This window comes from Haplochromis burtoni, unplaced genomic scaffold, assembly GCF_018398535.1.
Source record: "Haplochromis burtoni strain Fernald_Lab_line unplaced genomic scaffold, NCSU_Asbu1 Contig_112, whole genome shotgun sequence".
NCBI lineage: Eukaryota > Metazoa > Chordata > Actinopteri > Cichliformes > Cichlidae > Haplochromis > Haplochromis burtoni.
Genome location: NW_024582473.1, coordinates 588,941 through 611,375, shown reverse-complemented (window position 1 = coordinate 611,375; position 22,435 = coordinate 588,941). Strand labels below are relative to the sequence as shown.

The following is a 22,435-nucleotide window of genomic DNA, read 5'->3' as shown; positions in this document are numbered from 1 at the left end:
CAAGAATAGACCAGAAAGAGTCCTGGTACTATGAAAAAGATCACACTCAACACACGTAAAACAACGGACATGTCAGCCTCTAGAAAATGAATGAAATCAACTGGTAAATGGATACATTTAAACACAAAGGCCTCCATCACATAGTTTATATTGTGTCCACTGACTCAACTCTCTGAGAGCCACTGTCACACAGTGATATACAAGTGGGTGAACAGAGAGGGTAAAACTATCTCACTCTTGCTTATCACTAGGAAATCATAGTTATACACTATTCTATCAATTTACAGTGGAAACCGCATTTTTTACTTTTTTTAATGTCACAAGAACAGGAAGAGAGCGAGATCATGCTGAGTTGCATGCTGAACATTTTGTAAATGTTTTCAAAGTATTTTCTCCATATATCTTAATATAACCCAATCTGACTTTTAGCTGGTTAAATTTCACAGGATTAAAAAGGATTTTTGTAAAGTTGCTCTTTACAAAAAAAAAAAAAAAAAAGTTGCTCGGCAGGTCTTTTATTTTTATTTTGCTGCATTCATGTCAATTTTGTAAAAGATTAAAAAATATGACGTTGACGGCTTGTACAGCAAGTAACGTTAATCCAAACTGTAACTTGAGTCTCTCTTAGCCTTCAGATTAGGCATCCATAAACGAGGTTACACGTGTAAAATTCAAATTCAAATTCAAATTTTATTTGTCACGTACACAGTCATACACAGTACGATATGTAGTGAAATGCTTGGACAACTGCTCGTGACCTAAAGAAAACAAAAAAGGAAAAGGCTATGAATAAGATAGGAAATAAATATGAAAAATTAAAAAGGGTGCTGTGCTTCTTTGTTTCCAGAAAGCAGTCAAAGCCCAGAAATCTGTTAAAACAATCCCATGTTTTTATATGCATGCACAAAATACATAGATAATGATTGTTCTCTCTTATTTTTACAGAGAATCAGTTTGATTACTCAGATTTGTGTCTGCACAGCCATGTGAGCGTCTCAGGATTTTAGGTCTATGAGGGAGGTCTAAAGAAAAATATAAAGTTTCTATTACCTCTTTCACTATCCCCAGCAGAACTAGGTTACCTCCCTTGAGGTTGCAGATTGGGACCCCGTGTTGGTCCTCTCACAGTGTCTGTGCATTAATCATGGCTCTTGGCAGTGAATGAACCCCTAGCCATTGCAGGCCATATGCACTGGACTCTAATGCATACATGTTCCTGAGTTGCATGCTTATAGACATCAGAGCCATCTTGTTGGTTATGTATATAAGGTTAGGCATAAAAGCAAATTCTCAAGAGCTTGAACCTGTTACTCTAGCATGTTGATTTTTAATTAAAATTAACATATTTTTAGAGTTTTTATAGCCCCAAGCAAGTAATAGAAAGATTTTTTGTGAATTTGTGTCAGAGTTATAACACTTGTTATGTTGTTGTTGTTGTTGTTGCTGTTAATGTGATTAATTAGTGGAGCAGCTTTTGAAATCCTACTCTGGAATGCTTTGCTGGCACAGGAAGGAATGCAGCTTCACTTTGTCTTCTATTTTTCAGTAGCACTGCAAAGGACTTCAGTCATATTAAAAAAAAGATATTATACATACAGATATTTTAGCGATGATGAATTAGGAAAAGGTTAAAATGGCCAGATTATATATCAAGACGCATACTTTTCGTTTTCATCAGTGGATTACCAAATGGGTGAAAAGGAAGTTCTGCATAACATTTTCCTAAAACTAAAAGCTTACTGACTGAACTGCTTCAGTTATTTTGGGAGTTTTGTCTTTACTCATCTCTTTTCACTTTCTATGTGTTTACAGACCACTCTGCATTTAATCATTAGTTATTATTTATCTCTGGATCCCACCCTGAACTCAGATGGCCCCGCCCCTCCCTGAGCCTAGTTCTGCCGTAGGTTTCTTCCTGTTAAAAGGAAGTTTTTTCTTCCCACTGTTGCCACATGCTCTTATGATTGTTGGTTTTCTCTATATTATTGTTGGGTCTTTACCTTACATTATTTTTATAGAGCGCTTTTCTACTCTCTCAAAGTACTCAAAGCGCTCTATACAACATGCCACATTCACTTTCTTCTAAACTTTGAGTGCTTCCTAACCAGGGATTGAACTGGTCAGTAGGTGACCTGCTCTACCTCCTGAGCTACAGCCACCCCACTATTACCTTTACATTTAAATGTAATAAGATTTTGAAAATTCATGTTGTCCAGCTAAACTATACTAATGGAAACATAAACTGGAACAAAGAGCTAAGACTCGAGTTCCGAAAGAAGAAGAAAATCTGATATAAACAATAAATAACTAAGAACAAAACCAAAAAGTAAAAAAAAATTTAAAGCCCAAGAAAACTCAAAATTCTGGGTTGGGGACTCAAAACCTTGACAAGCCCTTTCTATATGTTATCTGTATTTTCTCCCTTGAGCTATGCAGCTTCCTTGAATTATTTGCTTTCCAGCAGATGATGTTTTGCCACATAGACGTCTCTGTCCTCTTTCTTCTTAGCGAAAGATTTTTGGGGATAGCAAGGACAATAAAGAGCTCAGAGCCACTGTAACCTGCAGCGTCTGCAGGGCCAGTCAATACTATTGACTGCAATCTGCTTGGCCTGTAATTAGGACAATGATGAATGGGGTCAGCATGTACATTCAAAGTGTGAGTGTGTGTGTGTGTTGTTAATTCAGTAAAGGAGCTTTTCATTTCCCGACAAGGTCCTTTATCCATAATAATGGCATTTTTCCTGATTCATTATAAGATTTCTACGTTTCTTAAGTCTTGCTGTAAAGGTATATGCTTTATACGTACATGTACAATGTATTTATATTGAGACAATAAGAGTATGAAATGCCCCCCAAACTGCTCAGTAGTTTGTTATACAAAGCAAACAACTACTGGTAAATTCTACTTCATGTTCATGCATGCACTCAAAACGTGTACTTGCTAAAAATGCTGAGAGTGTATATGATTGACCTGAAAGGTATGTATCTATTCTATAAAACAGTCTTGGACATCCTCACCTGGTTTAATGTTTACATGCAGGTAAAATCTAGGCTTGCTTGTCCTGTTCAGACACCAATGAAGGTCATAGGAAACAAATAATATCCCATTCAGTGTGTGTGTACACACACACACATATATACACACACACATATATATATATATATATACATATATAATAGCAGTCTTTCCTCAGAGGAGCAGATAGGATATTGGCATTCCAAGTCCTCTATTCTCAGCAGATGTTTTTTTTACCCTCTAAAATATCCTGTTAAAGAGGGTAAAAAGCTAAATCGCCAAAGCTGTAACGTAGTGGCTATAAAAGGTAATATGGACTTTCTAGTACTAACATCTCAGAGGTAATTGGACAATTAACTCACAAGTCATTAGGCTGAAGAAGCAAAGAGAGAGCAAAAAAAGTTAGGAATGGGCAAATCAGTCTGTTAATCTTAGATTGACTAGAGTAAGCATACATTTTATGCACAGTGTGCCAGAGGAAGAAATGTTCAGATCTATGGATGCATCTCTGCTGGAACCCATGTGACAGAGCAACTTTTCCTTTATAAGTTGCAATGGATTTAGTTTGCTTCTTTACAGATTAAAGTCTTACACTAGTCTTACTCGACTGGAAGTTATGACGGATCCTTTTGCCTAACCTGATTCTGCCAGGGTGTATTTATTTATGCAGCTGAAGTTCAGCCTAGTCAGTGATTTATTTATTTCCACCATGTTCATCCAGGCAGATATATTGTACTTCTGACTGGCTCTCATGTAACAGGATCTCCAGTGTTTAAGGGAGTCAAATGCTCTGATGCTTACTTTTTGGTCCTTGTAGTTTTCATTTCTTTTACTATTCAAACTGAAAAGATGAAAAAGAAAAGAAAAATCTTGAAAATTTGATTGTAATCATAAATAACACTGCAGTGCATATAGTACACAGAGAATTTGTCACAATCAGATTGTGGCAGTTTACAGATATTTATTCCAGAAACAAGAAACATCTAACATCTAATGAAAGTTTGGAATAACAGACTCGGGTACTCCTCTGCAGGAACAGGAACGGGCAACAGGTGTGATCACTGAAGCGAAGGTAACCCAGCCCACATCTCTAAAAGGAAAACAATTTCTTGGCTCAAAGGGACCATGAGTTTTGGGCAGGAAACAAAGGTGGTTGTTACCCTAAAGAGGTCTTGATAGGAGAGCTTCCAGTAACTGCAGAGGTGGAAGTGTTAAAAGCATATTTAATCCAAGTTACATAGTTAATACAGGAGGTAGGATTTGAAGAAACAAGACAACGTAATCCAGCTTCTAACTCCTGATTTGGTCTCTTAGTTTGGCTGCTTGATTGGAGATGGAACCCTGAAGACAAGCTAATAACACTAGGTCTAAATGCCCCACAACAAGTCTTCCCTACTTAGGAGATTAATTGAAGGCCTCTATCTGATACTGTATCAACAGAAATGGGAGAACACGTGCTGGACAAGTAGTTGAGCAGTCTCTGTGGTCAAACGGGGCTTGGGTAATGCTATAAAAGGAGCAGCTTTAGAAAATCTATTGATAAGGGTGAGCATTATATAGTTGCCTTCAGAGGAGGGCAGATCAGTAAAAAGATCCAGAGCTATGTGTGACAGAGAGTGACTAGGAACTGGCAGGGATAGCAATTGACCAGAGAAAAGTGGTTAATAGCTTTGTGGTATTCCAAGTTTCTGAATAAATTGACTGTCTAACAAGCTTTGTTTAGCTCCAGAGTCAATTACAGCTTGGAAAGTCACAGAATCCTGAATAAAACAGAAGGATGCTGGCAACAACATTTTAGAAACAGTTTTAAATTGGATGCTTTCCACCAACATCCCCACTTCTCCTGGGAGGCATTTTCTTTTGGCCTCCTGGGGCTAATGAAATGGCCGGGTTGGCCACAGTAGATGCAGACTTTAGCCTTGATCCTTTTCTGCAATTCTTGCAAAGTTAGTTTAAGCACGGCTGAGCTGCACTGACTCCTCAGAATGATCCTGTCCGCTGACACTGGAAGTGGAAGTTAGAGAGGATCAGGTGGTAGGAACCGCGGATAACTGGAATTTAAGGTTTCTCTCCAGAACCTGCTTCTGCTGGTGATAGTTAACTTTTATGGTTAATGAGATTAAATGATCCAAACTGGCAGGGTCACCTTGAGAAGATAGCTCATACCTGATAGAACATATACTCTCGTTTCAGCATCCAAAACTCAACAGAAATTGCTGCACACTTTCACTTACTTGACATAAATTTTAAACCCTCCTTGCTGCCTCTTCCTCATGAAAAGGATGGTCAAAAACCATCCTGAATCCTCCACAAATCATTCATAAATGAAGGACTCAACAGGGTTATTGTTTGGGTAAGATTCTTCCCACAGGAGAGCCCCATTAAGTGGTGCATTTAAGAGGGATCATTTGTAAAGGAGCAAGATGTTTAGCTAAACAACAGTAACCATTGCAACAGAAACCATCCACAATAACTCAAATGACTTCCAAAGGGCTCAGGACATGGAACAGATGGAGGGCAGGGGTTCAGCTTCAACCATCTGAGGCGTGCCTGTGGGTTCAGTGGGGCAAGGCTGTGTCAGCTCATGATTTGAATTGCACTGTTCATTTCATTTATTTCGCCATTTCTTTCTGTTCATTTGAGCCATTGGTGGACTACTTGTAGCCGCTCAGCTGACAAGCTGTGAGTCTGCTTGTGTTGGCCAACCAACAACATGACATGGGACACAGCTGCACGCATGGCCAAATCGTTCTGTCATAATGAATTGGAAAAAAGACTCAAAAGGAGGACTCTTACGTCAGTTTACAGATCATTATTACAGCAACAATACCAAATAATTAATCAAAGTAACCGAATCGGGTAAGTGCTGCTCTATAGGAATGGGTCAAAGTTTCCTGTCGGAGAGGGAAACAGGAGTTAGCTGAGATCCACGTGAATATGAAGTACTTGGTTATCTTTAGCAGCTGACTGCAGGGGAGTATACAGGCAGCCAATGGAGTCCAGAGGGAAAGAGAAAGAAATGAATAAGCAGAAGAGAGCAGGCAGGCAAGTGAGCAAAGCACATCTTCCTCCAAACAGAAGGTGACTGGCTGGAGTTAAGCAGGTAAGTGTGGCAGAGAGAAACTAGAGATCTTTCAGGCTGGGGAAGATGGTGGACTCTGTCTTCAGCTATTGTTCTTCAAAGTATCACTGGGAAGGAGACAAAAGAGCATGGTCTCAGACCGAACACACACAAGGAAAACTTGATTTACAGCAGAGGGCCCGATCACCACCATAGGCAATAATGATCTGGCAAGAAATATGAGCACCACCTGGTCCTTAAATATGGCATAGCTTGAGTTTGAGCGCTAAAGAGCCCAGCACCCCACTACTCACAGGGCAGGCCATCCAAAGAACCTGACCCATTACTACGCCTGAGAGTAGTAATTGAGTAAGGAGATAAAGGGAGAGAAGAAAGAGAATTGGGGAAACCGAAAACCTCCCATTACAGAGCACAATAACCTTAACGCAATGATTCATTGACATATCTATATATGTATCTCTCTCTATATATATATAGGGGTGCAACGATATTCGTATCGATATTGAACCGTTCGATACAGTGCTTTCGGTTCGGTACGCATATGTATCGAACAATACAACATTTGTAATTTATTTTATCAACTTTCCTTCTGACGATGCTGTCTGTGTTGAGCGCTCAGTGAATCTGCGTTCGACTACTCCGCCTAGGCTGCACTGTCGAGCGCAGATCCACTGAGCGCTCAACACAGACAGCATAGTCAGAAGGAAGAGCGCAGGGCAAGCTAGCGAGACAGAAGTTAAGCTCTCCTTGCAACATGGCAAATTGAACCTCCCCCACCCTCATTCAGATCTGGCGTTTGGAATTATTTTGGTTTTCATGTGACGTATGACCCTGAAGGTAAGCGAGTCATGGACTAAAGTAAAACAGTATGTTGGATGTGCCACGCAATGCTCTAATTACATGGGTGGGAACTAGTGTGTTAGCGCAGTTAGCTCGTTAACGTGTTGGCCGTCTAGCCCCATGCACGGAGGCGATCGGCGGTAGCTCGTTAACGGAGATTTGCCGTGTTGTGGCGTTAAGGTCATTTCAACGAGATTAACCTGAAAGCACTAGTGGGAACACAACGAATATGACTGCACATTTACGCCGACATCATCCTAGTGCAAAGACAAGTGGAAGCAGACAAAAAAACAAGCATGCTACTAACTTTAGCCGAGTCATTTAGACAGCTGTTAGCACATGATTCTCCTTATGCTGCTGAGAATATAGCCCAGAAGAAGCGGATAGTATAGCTTTTATTTTGGAAAGAGACATTTCTCTGTAATAAACTCTCTTTTCCAAAGATGAGTGATTCCTCAATCAGATACAGGGCTTCAATATCGCTAGCCCGACGTCCCGGAGCTAGCGATTTTTTCAGTCGGGCTACCAAAATCTATCTCTGTCCCTGCCCGTCGGGCTATTGTGAAGGAAAAATATATGTCAATGCTTTTGCATTCTTTCAGAAATGTAGCTGGGTAATTATGTCATTGGCATCGGTGAGCCACTGTCAATATGTGACATATTGAATCGCGTTTGAATTTGCGCTTGTTTTTTTGCTTTCACTTTGCAATCGTGCGAACTGTGTATAGAGAGCGACAGCACTGATCTGTGAGTGATGATAATTTGTGCACCAATTCCTCTGACATCGTCTTATTAATCGTTAGCTTACTATGCAAACATGACAAGTGAAATCTCCCCAGCAAGCTTAAACATGTGAGAGGTTGATCGCGCAGAGAATCGCTGAGCTTATGTGAGTGACGTGTGTAAAAGCATTTCAGTTCTGCTGAGCCAAATAAGACAGGTCAGGGTGAAGAAGTGACAGCCAAAGAAAAGCTTACCACAAAACGGAGAGATTTTTTTTTTTTTTTTTTTTTTTTTTTTTTTTTTTTTTTTTTTTCTTTTTTTTTTTTTTATTTTTTTTTTTTTTTTTTTTTTTTTTTTTTTTTTTTTTTTTTTTTTTTTTTTTTTTTTTTTTTTTTTTTTTTTTTTTTTTTTTTTTTTTTTTTTTTTTTTTTTTTTTTTTTTTTTTTTTTTTTTTTTTTTTTTTTTTTGTTATGACAAATCAGACTATAAGGCAAAAAGAAAGTGCAGCTTTATGGTTTCATGGACAAAATAATTTCTGTGGCTGCAATATGACGAGCTAAATAACCAGGGCTGCACATAAGTGGTCCGCAGGTGCGCATTCGCTGTCAAAATAAAAAACACGCACAAGGGTTAGGGTTAAATTTAAAAACTGTACTTTTGAGTTAAAATATATATTTATAATTTTAATAAATGACAAATTAAAAATGGCATGAACATTTTTTTGTATCGAAAAAATATCGAACCGTGACACCAAAGTATCGAACCGAACCGACCTGAATTTTGTGTATCGTTGCACCCTTAATTCCGTGTTCGTGTTATAGTATATATATCACTGATATATATATATAATATATATATATATATATGTATATATATTATATATATATAGTAAATATATATATATATTATATATAATATAATATATATATATATATAGTCAGTAAAATATAAAGTAGAAGAAGCATGAATGAAAGCTTTGTTTAAGGCTGTGGAGATCTAATGAGCCAGTAAAACTGTAATCAGTTTGCCATGGATACAGTGATTGTTAAAAAAAGAAGAATGGAGTATTTCACAGTCTAAGTGGCATCTAAGTGGAAGAAAAAGTTACTCTCAATCTACAAATGGAATGGAAATTTCTGAGTACAGATTGCAGCTGCTTGCAGTCAGATTCAGTTTATAGAAGTACAAAATACAATTATGTCAATAAAGCATGTGAAATGGGTAGGCCGTATAAAGTTGAGTAAAAACAAAATCTTTGTCAAGTCAGTTCACGTTTGTAAAATTATTTAAATACATATATGGCTGAGCAATGAGAACTTTACAGGTCCTAAATATTAGGATAGCATTTTCTGGGCACCCACTTTATTTTAGATGAATAACAGCAAATCTGCTTAATAAAGTAAAAGAGGAATACGTTTCTTGTCTAATGGAATGACTAACTCTATTGCCTTGGAGTGCAATTGTTCAGTACTTCTGTGATGCTCTGTAGTATCAGGCAGCCAAACAGTACGGTCTACTACCACAACAACAGCAACTGACAGAGACTCTTATTGTCACAGCACAAAATGATTGTTTAAAGTTGTTTAACATTCCACTATGTGCTGTTTTGGTGGCTGTAGCCCAGGTGGTAGAGCAGGTCACCTACTAACTGGACGGTTGGTGGTTCGGTCCCAGTCTGCTCTAGTCTGCATGCCAAGTACAAGACGCTGCAAGATGCTAACCCCATGTAGCTCTCCAACGCATCCATCGGAGTGTGGATGTTGGTTAGGAAGCACCCAGAAACAGTGGAAAAAAAGTACTGTGTCAATGTGCAAGTTGTGTAAAGTGCTCAAGATAGAGTAGAAAAGCACTATATAAGAACCAGTCTATGTACCATGTGTCATAAAAGATATATTTAAGACGTGGTTCTTTCATGGTGACATGTTAGCATGTACTATTGCCTCACAGCAAGAAGGTCCTGAGTTTAATTGCCATGTTTGTGTGGGTTCCCCCCGGGTACTCTGGCTTCCTCCCACAGTCCAAATACATGCAGTTAATGAGGATAGGTTAATTGGAAACACAAAAATGCCCATAGGTGTGAATGTGAGTGTGAATGGTTGTCTTTGTCTATTTGTTGGCCCTGCGACAGACTGGCGACCTGTCCAGGGTGTACCCTGCCTCTCGCCCTAAGACATCTGGGATAGGCTCCAGCAACCCTGAGAAGCAGAAGCGAATGGATGGATGGTTCTCTGCTTCTCATTACCAGTAGAAAAAGTTGCTTTTTGGTGCAGCACATAAAGAAAGTGCTTCATATGCTTTTTTATGTCCGGATGTCTAAGAAATATCAAACACAGTGGTTTATTTCATCATATCAGAATGTTAAACATGACACTTTAAAGACAGGCTACAAGTGGAAGGACGAAGCAGAATGATGAACGAGAGGAGAGTGATCAAGTTAGACTGCGTGATTATGAAAGACACAGCTAGAGAGAGGCTCATAGATAAAGCCTGGCTGCTCCTGAGGGAGAGCAGGTGTTAGTGTTATAATTGGAGAAGATGGACCGTCCATATGCTCTCTCTGCTTTATTGGAGCGCTTTAAAGCACCACTCTAATTTCATTGGCCGAGCGCAAGTGACCATAATCTTGACCGCAGGCTTGATTTGAGTGCTCATAAGAGTAGTGACCGACATCCTATAGTCTGAAAACTTAAGTATGTGTGTATGTGTGTGTGTATGTGTGAAATAGGAGAAGGAAATCACATTATCCTGTAGTGAGCTGAAGGGCTAGTTGATCTACCTTCCCCGCACACGCTTACCTTTATGTGAGTGTCAGAGTGTGCATTCCTGTGCTTGTGCCCCAATTTGTGTGTTAAACCTCGAAGGCTGCATAAGCTGCATATCATTAATGCCCAAGGCTCACAGCTACACCAATATTGCGGTGTTGGAGGTAGATTTCGCCTCAGCAACACGTGTGATGAATCAACTCATCGCCCACTTAGAATGTCACAGGTCCTGGACGACGCATGTGCGCGCGTGTGTGTCAGTGTGCTTGCAGGCATGCATATGCTGTCATCTATGATGAATTAACTCATTTTGTTCAATTTGATTTTCAGTGATTTTCAGCTGAAGACTCTGAGCAGTAGCTTCTTAATGGGCATTTCTGCTGCTCTCATAATCAGACTCCAAATCATCTTGTACAGTATGCGATGGAGCACTTATTAATTTCCAAGTGAAACAATGGTGTTCCACTGTCTCTGCTACATCTTTAACAAGTCTTTCTAGTAGACTGGTTTCTCCTGACGAATCTTAAACACATTATCGCTAGTATCCTCTGTGTTAATCACTCTTAACCTGCTTTGCTACCCTATCCATTGAAACTTGTATTTTTAGTTCTTATTTTAAAAACTGCAAATCAGTCTTTTGAAGAAAAAAACAAACAACCTTTTTGTAAATATATCACTTAATTTCTAAGGTTTCCTAACATGAAGCTAACTACCAGCCAGATATGTGAGAGGAGGCATAAAAATAGAAATCAGAGTTTCCCTGTGATAAATCTTGTCAGTGCTTGTACCTCGTAAATGCACTGCTCACTATCACACCATCGCACGTTATTTTCAGATGTGTTAATTGGGAAAAGAGTCTGGCATATGCATGAATGTGAATAAGAAGCAGAAGCAGTGACGTTTTTATAATCTTAGTAGTAGCTCAAACTTGATTGTAGATTCCACACATTTTAGCACAGACTGATACTGGGATACAGTAATGCCGTGGTGATTAGTGATTAATGATGAATCATCCAGACATGATTCTGAAAGGCTTCCGCGTTTCAGCCACGATCCATATGTGAAGTTCCTCTGGTGTTACATGTTGGATCCGCTTTAACTGTGCTGCTCATTATAAACCAAAGCTGCTTTTATCCATAATCGGTTTCCTGAAATAGATGTCTCTTAGTTTTTGTTTGGTTCCTATTCCTTCATGTTTGTTCTAACAGCAGTTGTGCTTTTCGTTACCCATATAGTATAATTTTATCACCAAACCTCTTAACTGCCAATATACAGATCCCTGTGTGTTCCATCTGTGACTGTATTGTTGAATCTAAAAAGTTAATTAAAGTTGATGATGTGCAGTGCTAATATAGGAACACAATATATTTGTTTGTAGGACAATGTGGACCTTGGAGAGCTGATGTTCTCACTGTGCTATCTCCCAACGGCTGGCAGGCTTACCATCACAATTATCAAAGCCAGAAACCTCAAAGCCATGGACATCACTGGAGCCTCAGGTGGGTGCCGATCAACAGTACAGTGTGTCCAATAAGAGGTGGTGTAGGAAAATGAGGTATGCATGCATTAGTGTGTGTATATCTGTTTAATTATTTCTTCAGTCTTAACACCTTTTCTCTTCTCAGATCCATATGTGAAAGTGTCTCTGATGTGTGATGGTCGAAGGCTAAAGAAGAGAAAGACATCGACTAAGCGTAACACTCTGAATCCAGTGTACAATGAGGCCATTGTGTTTGATGTTCCTCCTGAGAGCATTGACCAGATCAGCCTGCTAATAGCTGTCATGGACTATGATCGGTGAGTTACCTCTGTACATTTAGCACTCTCATGTGACATGCCAGCACATTTTAGAACATTTTAGAGTCTCTGTGGGTGCTGTTTTTTCTGTCCTCCAGGGTTGGGCATAATGAAGTGATCGGGGTATGCAGGGTAGGCAGTGAGGCTGAGAGCCTTGGGCGCGACCACTGGAATGAGATGCTGACGTACCCACGGAAGCCAATCGCACACTGGCACCCGCTCATAGAGGTATGGCCTGCTTTGTGTACTAGGTGTTTTAAATTGAAGATACACTTGATAAAAGTCTTGTAAAATAAAGCAAAAATATAATTATTTTTCATGAGGATACTGGAATATTTTCTTAATTGTAATGACATCTCTTAACATAGCACTAGACATAACTTAGAAACCACAAAGTCCCTAATGAGGCGGTGGATGAAAGGTTGATCAACCATAAGTCATTTTTCAGTTGGTCCTGAGGGGAGTAGAAAGGTATCCATCAAATTTTATGGCCATCAATCGAATTCTTTATCATAAATGGTTACAATGTAGAGACATTTAACTGTTAAAAGAAAATATCAAGGCTCAGTGTGGCTCAATCTACAATAATTTAGATATACAATGACAGCTATGTATAGGAGAGAAGGCACTGGACTGTTTGAACCGGATTGATGTTTCAATCATGTGGAGTGAGAGGTTCCCTAAAAAGTGGAGATGAAGTGTGCTGTTTTAAGAGCAACGGCCATGTGCAGAGTAACTGCAGCAGGATGAGGCACACCATGGGTATGGGGTATGGTGTTGAGGCAAAAGTATAGAGAAGGTCAGCTGTTGCACTGTTTTTGTGGATCTACAGAAAGCATATGATAAGATGCCAAGAGAGGAAATGTGATACTGCTTTAAGAAGTTGGGAGTTGCATAGAAGTACTGTATGTGAGGGTGGTGCAGGAAATGTATGAGGACAGCAGAACAGTGGTGAGGTGTGCGGTAGGTGTGACAGTTGTTTTTTTTTTTTGAAACAAAAAAGTGAAGATAAACTGAGGAGAGATTGTGAAGGTAGCGTAGTTAAAATACCTGGGGTCAGCCATTCAATAAAACGGATAATGTGCAAGAGAGATGAAGTAAAGAATGCAGGCAGGTTGGAGTTGGTGAAGATGAGTGTTATCTCCACCAACTCCAACAGATTTGTGAGAAAAGGATAAGATCCAGATTGAAAGGGAAGGTTTGTATGATGGAAGTCAGCCCGAGATGGTTTGGGCAAGTGCAGAGGAGGGATAGCAGATATATTGCTCAAGCGCTGTTGAAGATGGACCTACCAGGCATGAGGAAAGAGGTAAACCACAGAGAAGATTCATGGATGTGACAATTGTGGACATAAAAATAAGAAGGCTAAGGATAGTGTGAGATGGAGGCAAATGATCTGCTATGGCAACCACTAAAGAAAGCAGCCAGAAGAAGGTTTATACTGTATAATGAGAAACACACATATAAAGATTTCCCCCATACTTCTGATGCAAGGTATAAAAGTTAAGTAGTCACCACAATCATTAAGATCTATCCTCTGGGTACCAATCATTTCTGAACCAAAGAAATGGATAGTCTATATCTGATATGCATTCAGATATTTTACTGAAGAGAGTTTTATGTATTTATGGATTAAAAGTGAGGGAATCACCAGTCAAAGGGATTCATACTCTGGTCCAGAATTTAATATTTAGCTTCTGGATGAATTGACATCAAACAAATGCCATTTGAGCAGGAAAGCTGTGGATCAACTAACTGGCATTGGTTTCCTGACAAGCAAGCTTTTGCCATAGAAAACAATCAATTTAGCATATCAATATTAAGGCTTCTAAGTGGCCATTCACTACTAATGTCTCTATTAGCTTTGATTTCAAATATGGCTTGACTGCTCATCTCTGACTCGCCATAATATACTGTCCATAAAAGATGGTTTGTACACTCTATCTGGCAAGCAGTAGCAATGGAAGGGGTTGGAGAGCTAAGCTATCAGCTAGTATTTGCTAGCTTTGTTAGCAAGATCCATAAACTTTGTGAACATATCACACAGACAGTCAAGTGCTAGCATTTTTAGTACATGAAGTGACATAATTTGCAGAAAATTTTCATTCAGAAGGCAACAAAAAGACATTGTGCTCGATATGTTTATGCTTAGGACACAGTCTGTCTTGGCACTATGAATTGCATATAAAATATAGACATATATTTTATGAAATTATATGAAACCCATTGGTTTGTGAATGCCCATTAAAAACCATATAGTACAGCATTTTTGTCATTGCCTTCCTGGTGTAGATCTGACTGAAACTGTACACATATTGGGATTATATCCTAATATATTATTGTGGCAATGTCTTTTATACCATCTATGAAACTAGCTAAATTGATGTCACAAAGTAAAATAGCCAAGGGAAATTTCCTACACACTTATAAAACTAGAAGTCTTTTTGTAACCACAGGTTTTTGTAACCATAGATTATGTCTGGCAGACACCAGGCTCTAAACATGTTTATGTTTGCTACAAAGTTTTAGCAGCCAGCCTCAAGTGGCTGATTTGGATGTTCTGCCCCTCCATCCCTTTATAGTCACTCTGAGGCAATGCTTAAGCCAGATATACTTGTGTAATGCTCAAGTAACCATATATACAGAGATCCATTGAGTTACAGTAGTCTGAAGCAGTCCCAAACAACTGCTTTTAAATGCTTCTCTTACCTAAAAACAGTTCTGTCAGAATAGCGTACTATTCCGATAAAAAGAAAACTTATTTTAAATAAGCTTCACATTCCGTGTTAAATTTATGTTTTGTATAGTTCATTTGACGATATAGTGAATGAAAAAGAAATAAAACAAGTACTCCACAACCCCTGTGTATGCTTGACTTGTTTTGTTGTGATTGCCACAGCAGAGGCGCCTAGCTATCAGAGAAAGGGAGGGAGACATACAGAGAGGTGGCTACATTCGGTGAGATGCTTCTATTTCTGAATTCCCAGCCCACACTCATTAAAAAAAAACAGAGCAAGCTAAAACAGATGCTGGACTGATTCATGTAAATTTATGATGAGTTGTCAAAGCCAAATATTTTGGTACTCAGCTAAAGGGGGTCACAAGATAAAAACACCTCAAAATGGAAAGCTGTCCAGGCAAATGTAATGACTGGCATCAGCCATGGCGTGCATTAGCAACTGCCAGCTTCATGTGCCCTGTCACTTATTTGCACAATTTAAAGAAGGACTTTGACTGAAATGAGATAACTTTAGCACCTTATAGTGATTAGCAGCTAGCTAAAGGCTAACTTGCTAGCTACTGACACTGGATTTAGCTATCTGTAGATTTTTTAACACAGGAAGTAGAATGGTCACTATGAAATCAGAAGCCTGGAAATTTACATGGTAACCAATAATAACTATTTCAAAGAATTAATGTGTGATTCTAGAGTTTTTAATAACATTCATTTGTTACGTCATAGCTCCTGCAGCGGTACCATCTGACTTTTCCAACGATATTGTCAATTTAAACAGACTTTTTATATGATACCTTTAATCATTTTGGGGTTTGATGCCAGGAGCATACATATAAATTTTAAATGAAACAAAGATGTTTATTATAACTTAATATTTCCCTAGAAAGGGCCTCTGGGTGATAAAATATCCTATTCACTAATATTATGTTTATTAACTGGTTGCTTACTTTACACATTTCAATGACTTTAAAACTATTGGTATATATACATTTTGAATTTTTACATAAATTATTTATTAGCATAAAAGAACAAAATGCACATCAATTTAGTGCTTGCCCCTTAATGAATTCCTATTATTTTCTTTTTCTCATTTATAATTCAAGATCATCAGACAAATTTTAATTTTAGACAAAGATGACCAACGCAAATACACAATGCAGTTTTTAAAACATGATTTCATTTGTTAAGCTGCCTGTCAAAGTGAAAGAGGCTAAACACAATGCAATTATATACAATGCAAACAAATTGTCATAAAAAACATAAACATAAGAATCTATTTTGGTAAGTAGAAATACTTTTGATTTAGGACAGCTGGGCTCCTTATATTGTGTGGTAGTCTTATGCTTTAGTTTAACACTGTGTATTTTATGGAGGTGAGTTTTGAACTTTGAAAAGTACCAATTCATGTCCCTTTAAAAAACATTGTTTTTAGTCTTATCTGCTATGTACACCGATTTCTTGGGATTCTTAGAATAAATCTCTAAATTCTTTTCGATTTATTCTTTTCTGTTACTCCTGAAAGGCTCAGCAGTGATTTTTTTAAGATCAAAATTTTTTTTTGTATCAACACTTTGTCTTTGTGTTATTGTCAATTAAACGTAGGCTTCAGATTAGTAGTAATTCATTGCATTTTGTTTTTCTTGTCAATCATTTTTGAAGCTCTGATGCTTTAATTTTAGTTTTTCTATCTCATAATCTGCCTGTGAATGGTTTGCTGCCTCTAAGTTTGAGTGTGTATATTGTAAAATTAAACAAAATTCAACTGCTTTTTGAAAATAACATGCAGGTTGTTAAGTCTCGTTTTACACCACAGTGTCAGTCCCCACTTCTCCAAGTTAACAGCTAAGTGTTGTACTAAGAACCACATAAAGCCATAAAGGAAGCCATCCCAAAATAAAGTAAATGAAGCACTAGCTGTCACGCTGTGTACTTTCAGTATTGGTGAGAGGTCAATGACCCTGATATTTCCAACAGTGTTGAGGCCAGAGGAGCTCTTTCACTGTCTCTGAGGCCATTTGTGTAGCACTAACACACCCATCCACACAAACAATGGGCTGTGTCAAACACTCACCAGTAGCATTTCTTGTCTAAGGCCATTAGCAGCAGCTCTGGACTAGAGCAGCAGAGTCTGAGATCTCATCTAATGGCTTATTTGTGTAGAGATCCGCACAGAAGACCTAAGGGAAACTGGCTCGGGGGATATTTCACATCCTTGCACACAGTTATACACACATATGTAGCTGAAGCCTATGCATAATATGTAAGCAATGAGTATTCACACATTCGCACAAAATTTATGTTTCAACAAATAAAACTAAACACATCTGACAAGTTGGCCTTCACACTCACACACATGCACACACACGTGGCTTTCACACACACAGACATGTGCGTGTGTGTGTGTTTTTCTGACACACACAAACACTTGCTGGTTTCCTGTCCACTTTAGTTTACGGCTTTTTGAAAGTGTTGGACTGACCCGCTGACCACTGAGAGCATTAATAATTCAGCAGCTTGAGCTCTTCGGCCCAGACTGTAAACTCTCACACACACACACACACACACACACACACACACACACACACACACAGTTCAGACGTTACTGAGTAGAAAGTAAAGTAAATGCAGAAAGTTGAAAGCTCGGTTGCTTCCACTTTGTCACATGAATGAGTAACTAGATAACAGACATGCACACTGAAGGGGCTGCTCTCATGAAGTGAGGTAAGTGTGTTCCCAAGCCAGCTTTGGAGTTTATATCTCTGGATTTTCAGTCTCACAGGGCTGGCTCAGGTTAAAACATTTCTCCATGGTAGTGTGCACTTTCATTCTGCTCCCGGGCAGGTTCATTTCACATCAAAGAGCACCAGATCAAAATCATAACACCAGCTCTCAGATAAAAAGGCTCACTTTGACAGAGTCCAGCCAATTAATTATATAGCATGATTTCCATGGGATTTCTGTGAGGAACAAATTTGTGGTTTATGCATTTTTCACATTTTGCACTTGTCATAGCAGTATTTAAAAGAGAATTTACAAAACAAAAGATGACTGGCGCTTAATTCATCTTCATCTGTGAAGCTTTAAACTGCTCCACATAACCAAACATGACACAGTGAGTATTTCACAAGATTTTTAGAAACTCACCCTGTCTGCCTGCCCACCCAGCAGGGTGACAACAATACCCCATCGGCCTTTTAATGGCTTTAATGGGGTAAAAAGTTTTTTTAAAAAAACATGTTGAAGATCTGACTCTGGCTGCTGGGGTCATCATGCTGTCTGTGCAGATGTTTGGAAAGAACCGATTTTGTGTTAGTAGCAGTGGAGTTTATGTCTTGGATGCGGTTTGCACTTCAGTTCAATATAGCACCAAATCACAACACATTTTATATTGTATGGTAAAGTCCCTTTTACAGAAGCATGTAATGTAAATGTGATTGTTGGAACATGCCTGTTAGATGGAAAATTATGACCTGCACCTTTGTGTTTTACACTTGGTTTTGCTTTTACCTCCTGGAATGGATTAGGCACTAAAAATACTGGATTATCATAACAAAGATATTGTGGTTTGGGTTGAAAAACATCACTTTGCACTCATTACCATATGGTTTTATATTCAACGTGTTGGGAGTGACAGCCCTGTCTCATGCAGCAGACAAGGGATATAACAAATGGGACTGAGAGCAACCTGTTAAATCTGAGGCTAGTTGACTAACTGACATGACTCATTATATAGATATGTGTCAGGTGAGCCACCCCCATTTAATTTTGAAGGGCATTTCCACATGTAGTTCATGATTTCTCAGCTGCGGAGGCTTCCACTTCTGAAAAATCTTCTTATTTAGAAAAACTGCCACAACTTTCAAAGCACATTAAGGTCTGCCAATTAACCCAACAGTCATAGCAAACCTGGATGCAAACCATCCTGGCTTACAGTGCATATTTACTGAGTATGTCAATCCAGTCTTTGGAAGTTTCTAGACTTTCGTTCCCTTTGGTCTTTAACTAAAACTCTCTTTCTCTGTTGTGGTTCAGTGGGTCGGACAAGGAGCGACGGTGAGTGGAAGCCAAGGAGGATCCACCAATTCCCTGAAGACACCACCATCACCATAACCCCACACACACACACGCACCAGTATACTCACACCAACACACACAGACACACACAGATATAGAGCCTCAGGGTGGTAGAACAACGGGCCAACAGACAGTCCTACTTGATGTTAAAACATACAGTACAAAGTGTGGCTAAGAAGTGGCTGCAGCAGTGGGCTAACATCAGCTATAAGCCAATACTCAAACTGTGTGTCATTAGATTGAACTAGGTGTTAGTGTGATAAGGCTGGAGCAAAGTCTGATTCCCACTTCCTCTTGTGTCTTCACAACCAAATAAACACTTAACTACATTCCAACTAAACTAGTACAGTACTTATTGAGCTGTTACTGACAGTATTAACAGATTATCTAACAGATTAAGCTTATGCCTCTTTTTTGTTTATAGGAAAATTGCAGTTTGTGGACCAAAATATTATATTTTTAGGTGAATATGCACAGCTGTGACTGTTGATTTGTGCAAGTGATCAGCTATCGTAGGCAACATATTTGCTCAATAGTAGGATTTAGAAAGGCGAGTTGCAGAATTAGAAAGCATCACTGTTCAGATCAACACATTTCAGCTCTTTTAAAAGTTTTATTTGTTGTGTTGAAGATTCATTCTCATCATGCGTTTGGTTATATCGTGTGTTGCCTTTATCACTGGCAGCCGGAGCAGACACGAACAGAGGAGATTCAAATGCAAACCTTAGTTTTACTTCACTGGGCGAAGACGATTTCCTGTGAGGAAGTAAAATTGAAGAGGATTTTTGATTTGATCGAAGAATTTGTAAAATGTCAGAATGAACATTTTTAGTGCATGTTAAATTGGCATCCTTTTTTTAACAGGGTGTGGTCATAATAAAGGAAACATAAGTTGTCATCGGTGGAAAAAGAGCAGTCCACTCATCTCATCTAAGGCAAATGAATTATGATTGTTTTTAGACGTCATCCTGATAACCAGACATAAGTGTCATCATTACTTACTAATGTTATTTGGCTTTACAAGAATTTACAATTACAATTTCAGCACAAACATTAATAACATGAAATAAAAGTTTTACATTAAACTGTATGACTTATGGTTGACACTGTACTCTACTTGGTCTCTCGTCTGTCATGGTTACTTTTGGAAAATGTTTTACACTTTTGCAGATAAATGCTGACTGAAGGTTTTGACTGTTTTTAAAGCTGTTGCACTGGAAACAGCTGTGCGCTTCTGCTGGAAACAAGACTGATGAGCCATGAAAACAAAACATAAACAGGAATCTGTGGACTGTAAGATCTAAAGAAGTTCCGCAGAGCAAAAGGGGGTTGTAAACTTCAGTTGTTATTTTCAGTAGCTAAGGCAGGGGTCCCCAACTCCAGGCCTCGAGGGCCGGTGTCCTGCAAGGTGAATGGAAAGGGTCTTTTACAGGAGGCATTACTGCCAACATGAGCTCAGTTTGCTTCAACATGCTGAATTTAGGCGATCTAAATACTCTGAATAAACAGCTGGCTTGTTGTAGTTTGTCTGATTATGTGACTGCTCATGTTTTTCTGTCCCCTGTAGTGATGTCACCATGTTCCCAGATGCTACAAAAAATATAACCCATGTTGTAACAAATCAGTTATCCTTAGGGACTACACAATGACTGCAGATGTTATTGTGCAACCCCTTTGGGACTCCTTTGTGCCTTTTTAATGTGCTTTGCCATTTTGCCATTCAGTGTTCCAATTTAGAGAGGTGCTTAGAAGACCATAAAGGTGGTAACTCTTAATAATTTGCGAGAAATGAGGAGCTTTTGCAATGAAAGGGGTCCTATAAATTTTGTTTGTTTGTTTTCTGTTATATACAGAATATACAATAGGAGGTGTTTATAATAAAGATGGCCAACATTTAAAATAGTAATCCCTGTGTGCCAAAAGATGTATCTGTTCTTAGATCTGTATGATGTCAGACAGAGGGGAGCTCCATAATGTGGTCATTTTAGCACACAGCTCTGACAGTTCAAGTCATTCCTTATGAGGGGCAGCCAATCAGAAGAAAGCTGGCTGAAAGGGAGGAGCTAAAAAGGTTTGTTTCAGACAATGCATGAATTGAGATGGTTTTAAAACTTTGATTCATGCAAAGCTACTTTAGTAAAGTCTGATAAAATAAAACAAAGCTGGAAATGAGCATTACAGGTCCCATTTAAGTTAATTGAATGATTCCACAGTGAAGCTGCCCTGTCCCACTGTTATGACACTCAATGTTGCTTTTCTTTAACTGGAACCATACTCTGTGATAGTAATTTAATAAGCCAGTGTTTGTTTGTTTTCTAACTAAAATCTGTTTAATTTCAGATTAATACCAGTATTGTTTATGGCTCGGTATTGGACACTGTCACGAATAACAGTTTCCTCTGTGTTTGTAGGTACCATGCATGCATCAGTTTTTTCATGAGTCATTTTTAATAAATATCTTTTTTTTTGTGAGATACTAATCATATTGTAAACACAAGATGTATTATGAACCTAAGGCAGAGTGTGTACATTGTCCATTCAGATGTTATTAATAAATATTTCTATATATAGCATGGATTGATTTATGGGTAGTGTGAGATGCAGCGAGAAGATGCTTCAGAGAGAGAATGAATGAGACAGATATAGAGACGTGTATCCCCCTCAGGCCTTCTGCTAACACCTGTGTTGTGAGCTCTCCCAACAGAGTGCTGTGATTGAAAGACCTATGAAAACCTTGTGACAGACACACTTTCTCTTACACACACCCTCAGTGATGCATTTGCTGCGCTAGGACCTCGCGCTCACTCAAAAGTCAACATTTAAAATATCAACATGTCTGGGTCTGGTGTTCCTCCTCTGAACATTTTTCCAATTAGCAATAATTTGGACACATTAAACGATAGCATATCAAGGCTCCGATTTAATTTTTTTTAAAGACAAACTGCAAAGTGAACATTTCCATATAATTTCAGATTTGCTAGACCAAACAATGATTAAACAGGCCCCATGAGCACTGGAGCCATGTTTTTAATCTTACAAAGTCAAATATTCCAATTTTCATCAGCTAATCGCTTTTTCTTTCTTTCTGTTTTTTTTTTTTTTTTTTTTTTTTAGCTCACAATGCTTTTAATCACTATGCTGTTTCATTTAGGTTAGTGAATTATTTATTTTTCAAAGCAAGCTCTGGTAAAACTATTCTATGCGTGTAGGACACGTTGTGCCGACATCTGTTCACAGTGATTAGTTGTTCTTTAAAAAAAAAAAATCAATGCCTTTAAATCCATCCATCCATTCGCTTATCCTTTTCAGGGTCGCGGGGGGCGCTGGAGCCTATCCCAGCTGTCATAGGGCGAGATACACCCTGGACAGGTCGCCAGTCTGTAGCAGGGCCAACACACAGGG

At 38.7% G+C, this 22,435-nt stretch overlaps 1 protein-coding gene across 1 annotated transcript in view; it reads left to right on the top strand.

The window, feature by feature from the left end:
- The window catches only part of syt9b (synaptotagmin IXb), a 63,646-nt gene extending 42,043 nt beyond the window's left edge, over window positions 1-21,603 (top strand). The window contains exons 5-8 of the mRNA XM_005928360.3: window positions 11,804-11,924; window positions 12,051-12,222; window positions 12,321-12,450; window positions 18,992-21,603. Of these exons, the coding sequence (XP_005928422.1) occupies window positions 11,804-11,924; window positions 12,051-12,222; window positions 12,321-12,450; window positions 18,992-19,069 (501 nt within the window). The 3' untranslated portion in view covers window positions 19,070-21,603. The remainder of the gene's footprint in view (window positions 1-11,803; window positions 11,925-12,050; window positions 12,223-12,320; window positions 12,451-18,991) is intronic.
- The last annotated feature ends 832 nt before the right edge of the window (window positions 21,604-22,435 follow it).